Source organism: Cyanistes caeruleus, chromosome 14 (genome assembly GCF_971803275.1).
Source record: "Cyanistes caeruleus chromosome 14, bCyaCae1.hap1.1, whole genome shotgun sequence".
NCBI lineage: Eukaryota > Metazoa > Chordata > Aves > Passeriformes > Paridae > Cyanistes > Cyanistes caeruleus.
Genome location: NC_141714.1, coordinates 15555872 through 15571933, shown reverse-complemented (window position 1 = coordinate 15571933; position 16062 = coordinate 15555872). Strand labels below are relative to the sequence as shown.

The window sequence follows — 16062 nt, the reverse complement described above, 5'->3', positions numbered from 1 at the left end:
AAGGTACAACCTCACCTTCCAAAGCCTGGTATTTAATATTCTTAGACTGTCTGGGCTCCTTATGTCATCACTGCTGCTAAAAGGAAGGCATTGGGGTTTAGTGGCACTTCTAAGAAATACAGTTCTCTGTGAGTAAAGGTAACAGCATCACAGCCACCACAGCATTCCAATTCTCCCTTTCTTTGGACTAATTTCTCCAGTCTCTAAAATAACTTGCTCCATGTATTTGTTTGGTTTTTTTTAACCAGTGTTGCTTTAACTTTACAGACACCAGAAGGATTGAAAAGATAATTAAGCATCAGGGGATAATCTCTTCCCTGCCAAGGTGATAAAGACAATCTCAGAATAAATAGCAGGAAATAAACCCCAGGGTATTTTAATAGTAAAGAAAAGCAGAAATATTGCAGAATTCAAAAGAAGAAGTGAAATGACTTCTTTAGATGACTTGGGATTTCCAGGCCTACCTGCAATCAGTGTATGGCAAAAGTCTGAAAGAAAACTGGGCCAAGAGTAAGGTGAAAAAGCATTTTAGGAGTGAAGTGGGGGAGTTACCCATGGGGTTCTGTGATCTTTATTCAGTCAAACAGCCTGATGATTTCTAGAAGGGGGAAAAAAGTAAATCTGAGTTTTCTTATGTCTTTGCAACCTGGTATTCTACAAAACACCCTCAGATTATTGTAGGAGGAGATGTGTTCGGAAGGAGTTGGTGCTGACTGAACTGAGAATATCAGCTGTGTAAAACTGTATGATGATGCTGGAATTACTTTCTTCCAGACACTGCAGATGTTTTAATAAGTTTTGAACATATTAAGATAAATTATTGTCACATGCACTACAGAAATGCACTTTACAAAAAAAAAAAATCCACAACAAATCTTATGAAAGTTTCAGTTTTGCAAATTTGAGTGCAGACAAATGTAAAACAAAAAACCCACTTCTCTTCTCTAACTTTTTTTGTTTTTTCTCTGAGCACAATATTTCCAGGAGTGTCCATTTCTTGCAACAGAACATGGACAGTGAGGCAGCTGGATGTACAGACACTGGCCTTGATAAAAAGCAGGGGTCTATTTTGTTATATTCTAGCTTGATGTCTGTCTTCTTTTTCAAATAAAGGTTTTGGGTAATTAGAAGAAAAGTCAATTTGTTTAAGCATGAAGTAATTACATTAGATTAAGATACCAAAAATTATTCACAGCATTTATCAACCGCCAGTTTGGAGAGTAGAAATATTGCTTTGACCGTACAGGAAACTTCTTAATCTGCCCTAAATCTGTGTTCCAGGGACTCTTAGAGCAGAGCTTGACTTATTCCCAACATGCTAAAGCTAGGAAATATGAAAATTGATTTTTCACTGGTTTCTTGGTAAAATGAGGTTAAAGTGTTTTCTGGTACTAGACCAAGTCAGGCTAAATAGGCATAAAACAGTTTGTTCTTCTCTTACTGAAGTCAAAGTCAAAATTCTTACAGACATAAAAGGCAGCAATATCAAACCTATGATCTTGAAAGGAAACACAGTGTATTCCATCTGTGGAATAACAGGAACATGCTTTGAATTCTGGAATACACACTGCATGTTGTTTACACTTAGAAGAATTACTTATTGCAATATTTGCATAAGTGCTCAGCTCTGTTTAATTACAGCTGTCTGTGAGGGAGGGTTCCATGGTGTGGGCACCAGATTCAAACCAGATTTCTTTGTAGAGCTGTAAAGTCAAATTCTAGAGAGACGGACACAGATTTCCATCCATATGAAGGAGCAGATTGTTTCAGACAGTCTAATGCACGAAGTGTTTCATTCTCCCTCCTGAGGCACATCCAGAGGGCTGTGCCCAGGTCTGGGTTTCTTGAGGACAAAAAAGCCAAAGAGCTGCTGGAGAGGGTCCAGCAGAGGCCATGAGGATGATGAGGGGTCTGGAGCATCTCTCTGATGAGGAGAGACTGGGGGAGCTGGTCTTGGTTAGTCTGGAGAAGGGAAGACTGCGAGGGGATCTCATCAATCCACACCAATATCCCCAAGGGGTGCCGGAGGATGGTGCCAGGCTCTGTTCGGTGGTGACAGCGACAGAACGAGCAATGGCCATTAACTAAACCACAAGAAGTTCCACCTCAACATGAGGAAGAACTTCTTTCCATGGCGGGGGCAGAGCACTGGGACAGGTGCCCAGGGAGCCCCAGGAGGGGCTGAGGGAGCTGGGAAAGGGGCTCCGCCTGGAGAAAAGGAGGCTCAGGGGGCCCTTCTGGCTCTGCACAAGTCCCTGACAGGAGGGGACAGCCTGAGGTCGGGTTCTTCTCCCAGGGAACAGGGACAGGAGAGGGAACAGCCTCAAGCTGTGCCAGGGTGGGCACAGGTTGGACATCAGCAGGAATTTCTCCACGGAAAGGGGAGTCAGGCCTTGGCTGCCCAGGGAGGAGGTGGACTCCCCATCCCTAGGGGTGTCCAGAGAAGGACTGGAGCTGGCACTCATTGTTCTGGGCTGGTGACAAGGTGGGGATCGGTCACAGGCTGGACTCGAGGGTCTCAGCGGCCTTTTCCATCCTCTCTAATCCCGTCACTCCATGTCGGGACCCGCTTCCTGCGCCTGAGGCGAGCTGCGGGGGGATGGAGCCGTGTGAGGGCGCAGCCGGCAGGGGGAGCTCCCAGCCGGGCCAGGGGGCGGGGCTGGGGGCGTGATCACCGCAGACCCCGCCCCGCCCTCCTCGCTGTCCCCGCTGCCGCTCCGGGACGCGGCAGCAGCGCTGGCGCCATGGTGAAGATCGCCTTCAACTCGCCCTTCGCCCTCAAGGATGAGCCCAAAAAGGAGGCGGCCGAGGCGCTGGTGGCCGATAAGGTGCGGGTGCAGGGGTGTCCCGGCCGGCGGCAGCGGGAGGAGCGGGGCGGTGTGAGGGGGGGCGCGAGGAGACGGAGCCGCCGCCATTTTCTCGCGGCCGGGGGAGGCGGCGGCGGCGGCCGCGGGGCTCTCGCTCGTGTGGCGGCCGCCCCGCCGCGCCCTGCCCGGGGCTGAGGGAACGACTCCCCTCGGCCGTGATGGACCACGGGGCCCCGGTGCCGCGGTGCTGTCTCTCTCCGCTGTCCTGTCGCGGTGCGATGTCCCGTGACACCCCCGGGCCAGCGCCGGCACCGGCTGTTTATGTCGAGCTGGGCCCGTGCCAGCGCCGCGTTTCCTGACGGCGCTTTAAAGCTCGCAGCTCGGCCCTGGGCCGGCCGGGGAAGCGCAGGGAGAGCCCCCCCCGGCGCTGGCAGCGCTCGGCCGGCGCCTCCCAGGCAAACAAAGCGGGCTGAGGCTCGTCCTCCGCTCCCGGCGGCGCTCGGAGCCTCCCGGCAGCTGCGGTGAGGCGTCGGTGTCGCTCTTAAATTAAGAAACCTGCCATAAAGGGTTTTAAATAGAAACCCAGGCGAGCACCCTGTGGTTGGCTTTTCCTTCCCAGCGAGCTGCGCGTCGCTGGTTTGAGTGGAACTTTACCAGTTTGTGGGAAATTTGTTTTGAAGGTGTCTTGCGTTTTAGGCAGATGGAGAAGCTCAGCTTGTAGGTAAATACATCAGCAGCTCTAGACTGGGAAGATGGCATATGCTGAGTTTATTTGCAGTCGGAGAATAAGAAAATTTTAGAAACAACAAAACTTGTGGACTTGGACTCTAGTTCTTTTTTTTTTTTTTCCTTCCCTTCTAAGCTGTAATCAGGAAAGCAGCTTCCCTACCAGCCTACACAGCCTCACCTGAAATAGCCTTCCTTTGGAAGGAGAAGGGATGCAGAGTGATTTTCTTGCTCAGTGCACACTTCTGAGCTGTCAGTTTGATGTGTGCACATTTAATACAGTAGCATTCAATTACAGGATCAAAAGGAGAGAAAGCAGGAAAACAAGGTAGATAAAGGATTTAAAATTTGAAGATGTCATTAGCCTTGCCAATTTCTTGTAGGACAAACTCCTCAGCTACTCCTGGGACAACTGGTTATACATATATTTACTGGCCCTGTACTGTGAAAGCTTTGACTGGAATAGTTCTAATAAACACACCCCTTTTTCTGTTCTCATGAGAGCTGCTTCTCTCAATTTGGAATATTCTGTGTGTTTGCACACACGTATGTGGGATTTTAACAACTTCACTCTGACTTCAGGGCTTGGAGTTGCGTGTAAACATCAAGTTCATAATTTTACTCCAAGACAAACTTGTTGGAGTGGTTGTTAATGTCTTCTTTAGCTGGAATATTTGTGCACCGCAAACAAGCTTAAAGGTTAATGTTGGCTGAAACAGCACAATAAAAGTCCCCTGGAGTATCTGCACAAAACCCTTGAGCTTGCAGAATATTTCCCCTGCAGGTTCTTTGGGGCTGTCAGCAGTGTTAAAACAAGTGATTTTTTCTTGTCTCTTATCCCTCTTTTGCTTTGCTTGTTACAGCTTAGAACTGCATTTTCTTTGTTGTTTTTTGACGACTTTTACCTGTTCCTTTTGTGCAGAGGTTTTGTAACTTGCTCGAGCAAAATCTTGCTATTGTGTTCTCTTAGCAGCTCTGTCAACTCTTCCCTCTCAGGTTCAGCTGCCCACATTGCTGTTTAATATGCTCAAGTACCTTTGCTTTGTTTGAAATAGGTGTAGTGCAAGTGTAGCTAATTAGATGTCGACATCACCCCTGCACTGGGATGGCTGCAGTGCCAAAACTGCTGCAGACTGGTGTGTTCAAGTAGGGACAGGCTGGATGAGTAAGGTGCTCCAAGGTGGAGGTGAAGGTGGGAGAACGTGGAGAGAACAGGATTAATCTCCCTCTTACGGCTGCTAAACCCAGAAAGGTGATTTTCACACAGTGCCATAGAAATGTGGCATCATTCTGACTTGAAACCAGGGTTTGGCTTTGTTTTTGTAGTTTGTTACTTTTTTAACAAATGCTTCACATGCCAATTGTAGCAGCTTGTGTCCTGCTGAACCAACATTTTTGTGTTTGGAGGATGCATGAGTGGAATGTGGGAGTATTGACTTTCACAAAACAGCTTGGGGTTTGTTTCAGCACTTGCATAACTGATGGCTTTGACTTTTATGCTGCTGCATCTTGCTGAGTAGGGAAATATTGCAGCCCTGGTGATAATGCTGCCGCTTGTTGGGAGCACAGGTCACTAAATGTGTTGTGTTCTGCAGGACCCAAATAAAGAAAGGCCTTGGAAGCTGCTGTGCCCAGCCCAGCCACTGATTCTGGGAATACCTCAAAGGAAAAGATCTTTTACTGTGAAATCTCATTTTCTTCCTTCCTGACTGGGACAAAGAGCAGATCTTGAAAGCAAGCTATTAATTCGTGGAGTCAGGAATCATTAAAGGCACATTCTTGACCAAATAGAGGGTTTATCTAAACATTCTGGGTTTGGTGGTTGTTTTTGTGTTTTGTTTTTTCCTTTTAAAGACTCAAGCCCAGCATGTGAGTCCAGGAGAGAATGTCTCTTCTGACTGTTTGGTATTTGACAGCACTTTTGCTGTTCTCTTCACTTGTCTTGCCGCTGGAAGTCTGAGAAGGTGCTGCAGGAACTCTGGAAAGTTAAACTTTTGTTTCAGACACCACCTCTGCCTTTGCATTGAGGATTGCACAACTCACCACCACCTAAGACTAGTTTCCTTTAGGTGCAGTCCTCTTTGTTTGAGAGAACATTGGGTGGGGGAAAACAAGCTGCTGAGCTAAAGAGAGAAGTTTCAGGCTGTTAGAAACAAATCTTCCAGGCATTTGGGTAGGAGAAAAATTATTTTGAGGCTCCAGGGTAGGATGTGCCACAGGGATTTGTTTTTATTTGGCATAATTGGAAGCTGTGTTTAAGCTGACGAGTCATTTTCTTTCATAATGGACTTTGCTTGTGCATATTAAAAGTTCCAAAACCTGGTGACTTGTGTCAGTTGTCTGTTCCCCAGCCAAGAGACAAAGTTGCATCTTGGCTTCTTCTGTTAATCCAGCTTTGGGAGGAAAAGTGATGTTAATGCCTGTGATAACGAGAGGAGGAGGGGAAGAGGCCTGAAGACACTGTGTACCTCTAATGACCTTGATCTACAAATCCTGCTTTTTGTACTACAGTATGGCTGCAGCACAGGCTCTTTTGTTACAGTTACTTAAGTTTCATACATTCAAATAGTTTCTTCACAAAGGTTTATCTAGAAAACATCCTCTAACTCAGTAAATGCTCTCAGTACTGTTTGAAAACTGGTCTTAATCTGATGCAGTAACATTTCATGTGAGCATTTTATTTTATGATGCTGAATTGTAATTCCCACACCTTGAAGAAATAGGAGATGTTGGATCAAGGTGAAACGGTTGGTAACAGTTCACTTTAAATTCAGAGCAGCTGCCCTTTCTCAGTTCTCCCCTTCTTTATTTAAAGGACCCAGAAGTTGCCACACACAGGGGTGAAAACTCATCTGGAAGATGTCTCTTGACTCTGCTAGGCCTGGCGTTCATCTTGGCAGGGGTTGTTGTGGGTGGAGCCTGCATCTACAAGTACTTCATGCCAAAGGTAATCTGAGAGTTCTTTTTTATTGAAACAGCATTAGTTTAAAATAAGTGTAAATGGATTATCACTAGACTGGAAAGATGAAGGGGAAAGAAGGATGATGAGGACGTGACAACCGTGTGTCCTTTGCGTGTGACAGACCTGTGCTCAGTCTCAGCAGACAGAAGTGCAGTGTTAAAGCTGATTTGTGCATTACCTGCCCTTGCTCATGTCCCAGCACAAGGTGTACCGTGGGGAGATGTGCTACTTCGAGAACGAGGGCCGGGAGCGCGCGGTGGAGCCGTACTTCCTGCCCATCGCCGAGGAGGCCGACATCCGTGAGGACGACAACATCGCCATCATCGACGTGCCCGTCCCCAAGTTCTCCGACAGCGACCCCGCCGCCATCGTGCACGACTTCGACAGGGTCAGTGGTGGGGACAGGCACAGCTCCGGGATTGGCTCCGGGGCTCTAAAGCTCGCTGTCAGCGCAGGCTGCTCCTCGGGTTTAAGCGTGGCAGAGCTGACCCTGTGAACTCTGGAACAGTGGGATTAACTCTGTGCTGCTGGTACAGTCACTGTGGGTAGGAACTCTTGAGTTGTTTCCCACAAAAATGCAGCTCAGTGCTGTGTGACTTTATTGTTGCTCATGGGATAGCTGCAAGTGCCACTTGCTGTTGGATCGAGAATCCCATGTAAGTGGAGAACATTATAAATGTGAGTTGAGGGACTGAGGACTCAGCACAATGTCACAGCAAAATGTAGAATTGCAGACAGGTGTGGGCCTCGGAGAATGGCATTGAAAATCACTTGAAGCAGCTGAAACCTAGAGCCTGACACTGCTGTGGTACTTGCATGGAGTTTCTGTGAGGCAAAGAGGAGAGGGTGGCTTTCATTTGACTTTTTTATCAAAGCTGTGTTGATAGTGCTAACATTTATCCTCAGTCAGCTGTAAAAGCTCTTGGAGGTTGGTTGTAAATCCAGCTTTGGCAATGCAGATAGAATAAACAGATAATTCTAGTTGCTGCAGTTCTTGTGCTCAGTGGCAATGCTGATGAGATTTTTCTAGGGACTAACACTTTTCCTGAAGAACTATTTAAAGGGAATCATTGTTTATCAGCAGCTGGATACCTTTTGTTTGCACTGTGCTTAATTAGACCTTTTCAATTATGAGATCATACTCCCAAATACTTCCTCTATGTTAGTACAAACTGTACTCCTTTACAATTATGGCAGGAGCTGCTTTTATATTCAGCTTTCTCTAATCTAGGAAAGTTTTTTAAACTATTGCTGTAACCACTTGGTTTGCCACAGTGGTAACGGTTCAGTTCTTACACTGGGCAGTTCCTGAATGCATCACTTTTGTAGTAGCTGTGAGTGATGACCAGCTTTTTTAGCTTGCCTTGCTCCTGGTGGAATTGTGTTCTCCTAATGAAAGGCCCCCTGACTAATTGAAAACTTGTTTTTAAAACAGCTTTTGACGGCGTATCTCGACCTGCAGCTGGGGAACTGCTACGTGATCCCACTGAACACTTCCATAGTCATGCCTCCAAGGAATCTGATGGATCTCTTCGCTAAGCTGGCGGTATGTGGGAGCTTTGCCTCTGGGTTCTGCTGACAGACTGCCTTTTGCTAAGAGTGCTGGGTGCTGCTTCTGAACTCCAGGCCCTTGCTAGAACAGTCCTCCCTCCATCAAAGTCCGTAATCCCCCGGCTCAGTCACTGCACTGAAGTTAAGGCCAGCTGTCAGTGTATATTATGTTGAGTAGATTCATGCCTAATGCTCTTATTAATACCTGGCTTTATGAGAGCTGAAAGCAACCAGCAGATAAGGTTAAATTTAGCTGTTGGAAAGGAATTTGATAAAGCTCCAAACATCATTGAAAGCCTAAACCTGAGAGTTACTCCCGGCAAGCTCGCTCGCCCCGTGAGGGTTTTGCTGAAAAGAACAATGTGAACTTGTTCCCCAGCTATTGGCACTGCAGTTATGAGATCACCACAAGCATTTGACTCTTCAGTGACTAAAACTGGTGTTTTTCCAAAATGATTTATGGGTCAAGTTGATAGAGCTTGCTGCTGCTTCCAAGCTAAATGCAATACTTGGCTATCACGCATCAAATGGACTTCTAAAAAAAATCATTGGCTCTCTTACACCTGGTTCTACAGGCCACTGGTTAGTTTAGCTTCTTGCATTCTGTTTTTTTAGCTCCATGAAGACAAGCTCTAAGTGTATGTCCCTGCCCCTGTTTTTAGGAGTTGGGGGTAGGGAGCTGTTTCAATAGTGCTGGGAGCATCTGGTGAAGCCTTTTGTAGGTTGCCTTGCCTTTTTTATATTCAAAATACATTACCTCAAACCTGGAGTCTTTCACAATATTTTGTTTCTCTTTTAGCTCCAAACTTTGTGTACAGATAAACCTGACCAGGTTGTATTTACATTTGCTTCATGTGAGGCTTGCAGAGTTGAGGTTAATTGTGCTTTGTTTGGATGTAACTGCAGCTGTTTGAAATGGCCTGTGCCAGTTTTTAACTTCCCTGGTATGTGAGTGGTTGAGCTCAGTGTATCTTGGTATTAAAAATCAGAAAAGCTGAACTCTGCTGCTTGAGAAAGAGTGAAATGTAGTGGTTTGTCATTCGTTTGCAGCAGTCTGTACCCTTGATGTGTCTCTTCCAGACTGGCTCTTACCTGCCCCAGACGTACCTGGTGCGTGAAGAGATGGTGGTTACAGAGGAGATCGATAACGTGTCTGATCTGGGCATCTTCATCTACCAGCTCTGTGTGGGAAAAGAGACCTTCAGGCTGCAGCGCAGAGACCAAATCTTGGGTAAGTTCCCCTCAGGAGAAAGCAATTGTATTGTTTAGATGGGGAAAGGGTAAATACTTAAAACTGGGGAGTTTTTAATCTGGGGAATCTGAGTATTCAGCAGAAGCTGAGGCTACTCTTGGCCCTGCTGGGTATTTCCCCTCCCTTCACGTCTGAATGTGAGCTGTCATTTGAACATGCTGAGAAAGTTTCAGTTACACAGTTACAGGTTACACGCCTAAACCAATTTTAAGTCTGTTTCTGTTCCAATTTTGGATTGAAGTTAGAAGTTAGTTTGACCCCAAAATTCATATAATCCATCAGATAATGCGAGTCTCTGTAGGCGCAGCTTATTCTGTCCTTGTCCTAGCTAAAACTGGGTTACAGGAGCACCAAATAAAAACATTTCCTTCTGCTTTACTTGCTCTGGAAAAAAATTAATTGAACAGTGAGCTCCGGACATCCCAGACTTCCTCTCTGAAAGAGGAAGAACACTTCAGAGGAACTGCTGCTGAGCTGTGGTTCTTTATTGCCTGAGTTCTCCTGCCACCCCCTGACAAAGGACTAAGCTGAGGTGTCTGTGCTCTGACCTACTGGAGCAAGGCCTGGGGGGCAGAAATCTGAGGCTATGGATTTTGTTTCTCTGTAGCTCAAAGCATTTCATATTTGCTGCTCCCACCAAGCACAGTGAGCTAGCCCTTTGTCAGTTAGAGCCTTTCAGAATGCAAATGTTTGGTTTGTCAGGACTCTGTGCTCTGGTTTGGCTGCCAAGCTCTTAGGCAAGAGTTTCTTCAGCCCAGTTGCAGCATCAGGAACCACATCTGCTGCTTGCTGCACACAACATCCTGTTGTGGATAGAAGCAAGGCTCCTCTGGGAGCAGCAGAGGGGTTCTGTGTAGGGCACATGAAGGAACACTAACTGCTGCCCTCATGAGAGGCAGAGGCGTGTGACAGAGCTATTGTGAGCATGATTTTGGGAACAAGGCTAAATTGACAGCTGCTGTGTCTATAGACAGCCCTGTGAAGTGTTTATGATGTTCCCTGAAATCATCCTGCTCTAACATGTTGACATCCTTGCTGAAGAGTAAAAGATTCCTGCAGAGAACTTGCACAAAAGGATTCTGGTAAATGGAAAGTGTTCCCTGGTACAGCTGCTGTGCTGTAACTCTCCTTGTTCGCCTGTGGAGGAGAGAGGGTGGGAAATGTGATCAAACTGAGGAGAAAATTGTTCAGAGACAAGTCTTGCCTTGCCTTCCCCATCTCATTTCTAGCACACAGTGTACGAGCCATGTCACAGAAATGAGACTGCAAGGGATAAACTCATGGAACTTCTCTGGGAAAATATTTTTATTTATTCTCATTTAGCTAGTACTGCCTTGGCTCTCAGCTTTATGTATTTTATGTGTTCATCAGTTAGATCAAGCTGACCTCAGGTGCTGCATCAATTCCCTGGAGCTGTAACTTGGAGGCGTGGGAGAAAGCCAGGTCATGCTGTTAGGTGGGGTCTGGAAACTTCACCTCCATCCTGATGACTTGGAATTGAAGGACAGCCTGGATTTTAGGTGTTTATAAACCAAAGCAGTGCCCTGCTGGGGTTGGGTTAAGAGCTGGTGCTTCTCTTGCTTGATCTGAACAATTCTCTGCTTATTAAACAAACTAAATCCTTCTGAATTATTGCAAATGGAAGTAATTGAGGAAAGCAGTTCTTTGATGGTAGGACTGCTGTGTCCTGTATCTTTCCTGAGCTACAGCTGATACAGGTAAACTGCCTGGGTCAGACCCAGTGCTGGCATGTCCCAAAATAGAGAAAATCACTTTAATAGTGTTAGGAAGAACCAGAGTGAGGTAAATCCTGCCGAGGTGAAGTGCTCTGCAAAGCACACCCTGTGCAAATGCACACTGGGTGAGGGATTTGGGATGCCAAACAACCCCAGAGCAGGTTCTGGTGGCAATTCCTGGCTGGAGAAACACCATGCACTGAATGATTGTGTCTTGCAGTGATGGCAGGCTGGCAGTGCTTGTGCTGGGCTGTGGATCCCTTCACTCAGCCTCTTGTCCTCTCTCATCCCCAGGTGTGCAGAAACGGGCAGCGGAGAACTGTCACTCAATCAGACACTTTGAAAACTCTTTCGTGGTTGAGACAAAGATCTGTCAGCAGTGAGAGGTGACAGATGGGAGGTGACCAGGTCACACCTTCTTGGAGAAGTCAGCATTAGACATCGACTTCTGCAATTAAACAGTGCAGTGATAATCAAAAGCCTTATGCATTTTCTGTGTATTGCTTGTATTTCAGAAAACAAAGTCACCATTTCAGCTTTTGTTGATCCTTGGTATAACTTTTTAGTTGTCTCATGTAAAACTTAAATTTGAGTAAGATTTTTTTAGAAGGCTAATATCAGTTTATCTGTTGAATGTGTTTGATTTAGTGTAATCTGGGAATGGCAGAAAAATATATATATATAAAAATGTTAACCAGTTCCTTGGCTGGAACCAGTTATGTTCACCTTAACTTTCACAGAATGATTAATATTAATAATCTGTGGTTTGCACATCTTGTGTAGTTCTGTAGAATAGCTCTGCACTCCGTATCCTGGCTCAAAAACCTTCCTGATCTGGCTCATTAAAGGTTTATTTTAACGACCATGTGTGCAGCATGTAAAATCTAAGCTCAGTGATCAGAAACCTTTAACACTACCCTGTTTCTTTTTGTGCAATTACTGTATTGAATTCGTATGTATATTTGGAACCTTCCCTGAGCTTATGTTGAGTTCTTCTCCCTTAGTTCAGTTTTGTGGCATTTAGTTGTTAGATTCTGATAGAGTTGCTCTTAAAGCTTGTCAGTATTTTTGGTTATGACTTGGTTTATCCTGTAACTTCCTATTTCCAGGGTCTGTTCTGGTATAGCTCACTTGTGAACGTGACTGTAGTTGTAAACTTAAACTACTTGGGCTTATATAAAACTTTTTAGATCAACTTTTTATGAGCAAGTAGCATTACTGCTGCAGTCAGAGCATTGTTCCCTTTTTTGGAAAGCTGCAGTCTACAGAGAATGAAGAGTTAGTGTCCTGCAGTTGATAAACTTGAGAGTTTTATTAAGGGACTTTATATTGGCATAAATTCTGCAACCCTATAATAAATGTTTCTCTAAAACTTTGGTGTTTGTGTTGTGTTTGGTGCTCAGAGGTGATGGGGGCGATGCTGTGGGCCTGGGGCAGTGTGCATTGCTCTTCTCTTACCCCTCTTACTTCTTTTTGAGCTTGTGAAGCTGAATTCCTCTTCCTGCTGCTGTGGAAATGCTTTGTGGTGCCAGACAAGCTCGAGGAACAGAGGGAAGAACAGAAGCTCCCTCCAAACAGGATCCCCAGGGACAGCTCAGGGGCTGTTCACTGCAAGGGCAGGATGTATTTACAATTCATTTGAATATTGTTGGTGATGAGGCTGGGATTGAAGGTTTGCCTGTCTCAGAGTGTTCGTGGGTGTTAATGAGGGGCTGTACAGAGGTTAATGAGCCCTCAGCTCTGACCCTGAGCTTTGCTGGAAGCTCAGACAGGAGAGTCCTGTCCTCAAAGTGCTGGGGCTCAGAGCTGAAGTGTTGCTGAACCCTTGTGGCTTTCCTGGAAAGTGCCTGGGATTGTGCAGCTGGAAGGAAAAGCAGGATTTCTGCACAGAGAACAGTGGGGAGGGAGAGGTGCCCTCATAGGAGCTGCTCATTGTTCAGGAAACTGCAGGAGAAAGGAGAGCACAGGAATTTTAGCATAAACTAACACAGCTCTTCCCCCAAGGATGTGTCCCACAACCAGAGCTCTGTCTCTAAAATAGGGTGTGTAGGAGAGTATTTCAGTAAATTGAAGTCTATAGTGAAATAAAATGCTGTAGGAAGCTCTAATCCTGTCACTGTGAGCCAGGATCCCTTCACTCACACCTCTTACTGGGAGAAGCAGCTGCACTGGCAGGTTTTTCCTCCAGACTTTGTGTCCTTGGACAAGGGGTGATCTGCTCCTCTGGACTGGCTGGGGAATAACCAGAATGGGTTCTTTTGGAAGCCTTGACCACAAAGACTTGGAGATGTGTTGGTTGTAGAGAGCAAGAAGCACCTGCTTGTAGAATTGAGGTCTGATTTCATGGAAAATAAAACCCAGGAATTGTTTTTTTCCAGCTCCATGTCTAGGCAGTGGATGCTGGACCTGCTTCCACACGGGCTGGAACACTTTCTGTACCTTTGGAATGAAGTGAAGTAATTTCTTTAAGATGTTATTGGATATTCCAGGCAGGGAGCCAGGGACAGGAGGAACAGATTGTTCTCACCTGCTCTGAGGTGAGCAGGGAGCTGGGTTTGGTCCCACGTGTGCTCTTCTGGCCTTGAGGTCTATCCATAAGTATTTTAGGCTGGGGCTGGGTGTCCAAGCCAAAATATTGGTATTTTAAAGTATTCCTGGGATCTTCTAATGTTCTGTTTGGCTTTGAGCAGCTCCTGTGTTCAGCTGGGGTATAGAAACAGGGAGGAACATGAGTTGGAGGCGTCCTTTGGACCAGTAGATGGCACAGGCAGCAAACACTTGGGTGTAAATGGTGTGTAACTGGTAGAAACTTGGTGTATTCACCCAACAGACAGTTTTTCAGCTATTTTACCAAAATGAAACCTAAAAACGGTTTGATCAAAGCTTTATCTAGCTGGTGCTCAGTGTCTTTGCTTAGTTTTTATCTATGGTAAGGAACATTTTTATAATAGAACTCACCTGTGTAAAACCCTGTCAATATCTGAGTAGAACTGTACTGCAGACATGGGTGTGGTGTCCGAGGGGGTGACACTGCCGGGATGCAAATGCAAACTCAATTATTGTAAGAGCTTCATTTACATCTGTGTTTACTGCAAAAGCATCCTGTGGGCACGGGACAATCAGCAGGATCTCTGCAGGGATTTGGGGCAGCTGGCAGGTTCATTTTCTGACCCTAAAAGTTCAAAATTAGATGTAAATTTTAAATGCCTTTATCAATGTGAAGCTGGCAATGCAGTGCTTTGGATATTTCCTCTTCCAGTATTACATGTGAGTTCATTTGGGTTTTTTTTTTTAATCAGAAAAACACATGAGAAAAAAATTATTAAGAACACAGTTGATTTTGGTTCTCAGAGGAGATGATGTTGCCCTTTGCAGAACCTGCTGCTCTGTGTGACTGCTGAGGTGTGGGTGGCTGTGGTGGCAGACTCTTCCATTAGAGTATGTAATGATCTAAATTAGAACTTCAGTCTCCTCCAAGCTTACTGTTCATAAAAATCTATAAAAATTGAATTTCTTTGCATATATAAGTATCTTGAGAGGAAGATCTGGAGAATTAAAAATAGGGATAGTGTGGAGACCTTTGGAAGACACCCACCCTGCGGCCTTAGGGTGGTATGAAAAAGAGCTTTAGCACCTCAGACTTGATAAACTGCTTGTCTAAAGCATGCTTTTCTGGCAATAAGCTCAGCTCTGTGCAGGGCCTGGTGCAGAACAGCTGTGCTTGATGTGGCAGTGAGAGATTGTCACCTCCCACTCCCAGCAGCACTCCCAGGGTTTGTGCTGGGGGACAAAGAGCCTGCTGCAACTCCAGCAAGACTGGGCTGGAGTCCTGTGGGCTTTGTTGGTTCTTGGAAAATCCCCAAAATCCAGCTGTGCTCAGCAGAGTCTGGGGTGAGCGAGGGCTGAAGTCTCAGCACTCAGCACCCTGGACCTGTAGAGAACCCATGTCCCAAAATCTCAGGATATTTGGGTTGGAAGGGACCTTAAAACTCATCCTCTCCCACAGGCTGGGACACCTTCCACTACTCCAGGCTGCTCCAAGCCCCATCCAGCCTGGCCTTGGGCACTTCCAGGAATCCAGGGGCAGCCACAGCTTCTCTGGGCAACCTGTGCCAGGGCAGAATTTCTCCTGTATATCCAAATTTCCCATCTTTCAGTGTGAACCCAATCCCCCTTGTCCTGGTGAGCATTCCCTCTCCAGCTTCCTTGTAGCCCCTTCAGATGCTGGAAGGTCTCTTCTTCCAGAACCTTCTCCGGGCAGAACAGCCCCAGCTCTCACAGCCTGTCTCCACAGGGGAGGTGCTGCAGCCCCTTTACAACTCGGCCTCCTCTGGCCTCATTCCAACATCTCCATGTCCTTCTGATGCTGGGGACACCAGCCCTGGACACAGCAGTGCAGCTGGGGTCACAGCAGAGCTGTGTAGCACCAGATAAATGGGGTGCAGCCCCCAAAACCTCCTCTTTGTGGCTGAATTACACTCCTGGGAGGGCTGAGCTCCAGGTCAGGCTTGGAAGGATTAAAGCTGCTTTGCCTGTCCTAATTCCAGGCCGGGTGGGGGATGGCCCTGCTGCCAGCTGTGGCACAGAGCCCAAATGCCAACACTGATTGAAGCTTCCAGGCTGCCACCAAAATAATTACAATATGGATAATTACAGTAACATTATTGCATTAACATTATTTCTTCATTATGAGTATATATTTGTGATATTACCTAGGCAATAGGATGGGTGTATTTCCTGTCTTGAGAGTAATTAGAGGCTCTCCACCTACCACACCAACTCCCAGGGAAATTATTTCTTACAGTTCAACTATTCTGTTTACTTGAATGTGTTTTCTCTCTTTTTGTGCTGTGACAGCCTTGAGTTCCACCTTAACAGATATAAGAGTGAATTTCCTGTCTGCAGACTCATTCTCGCTGTGGATGGTGGTTTGTGTCTTGCAGAAATGTTTTAAGTTCTCCTGAGCTGTTCATTTTAGGGCTTGTTGATGTTTGGAGCTGTTGTGGGTTAAATCCATGGGTGGACACC

General features: G+C 46.1%; 1 protein-coding gene across 1 annotated transcript; it reads left to right on the top strand.

Moving 5' to 3' along the window:
- The first annotated feature begins 240 nt into the window (after positions 1 to 240).
- Positions 241 to 12406, top strand: ITM2A (integral membrane protein 2A). Its single transcript, XM_086850412.1, has 6 exons — positions 241 to 2828; positions 6349 to 6480; positions 6695 to 6883; positions 7931 to 8041; positions 9127 to 9277; positions 11329 to 12406. The coding sequence occupies exons 1-6, from the start codon at positions 2112 to 2114 to the stop codon at positions 11415 to 11417; spliced, it is 1389 nt and encodes a 462-aa protein (XP_086706538.1). The 5' UTR covers positions 241 to 2111; the 3' UTR covers positions 11418 to 12406.
- Positions 12407 to 16062: the final 3656 nt, after the last annotated feature.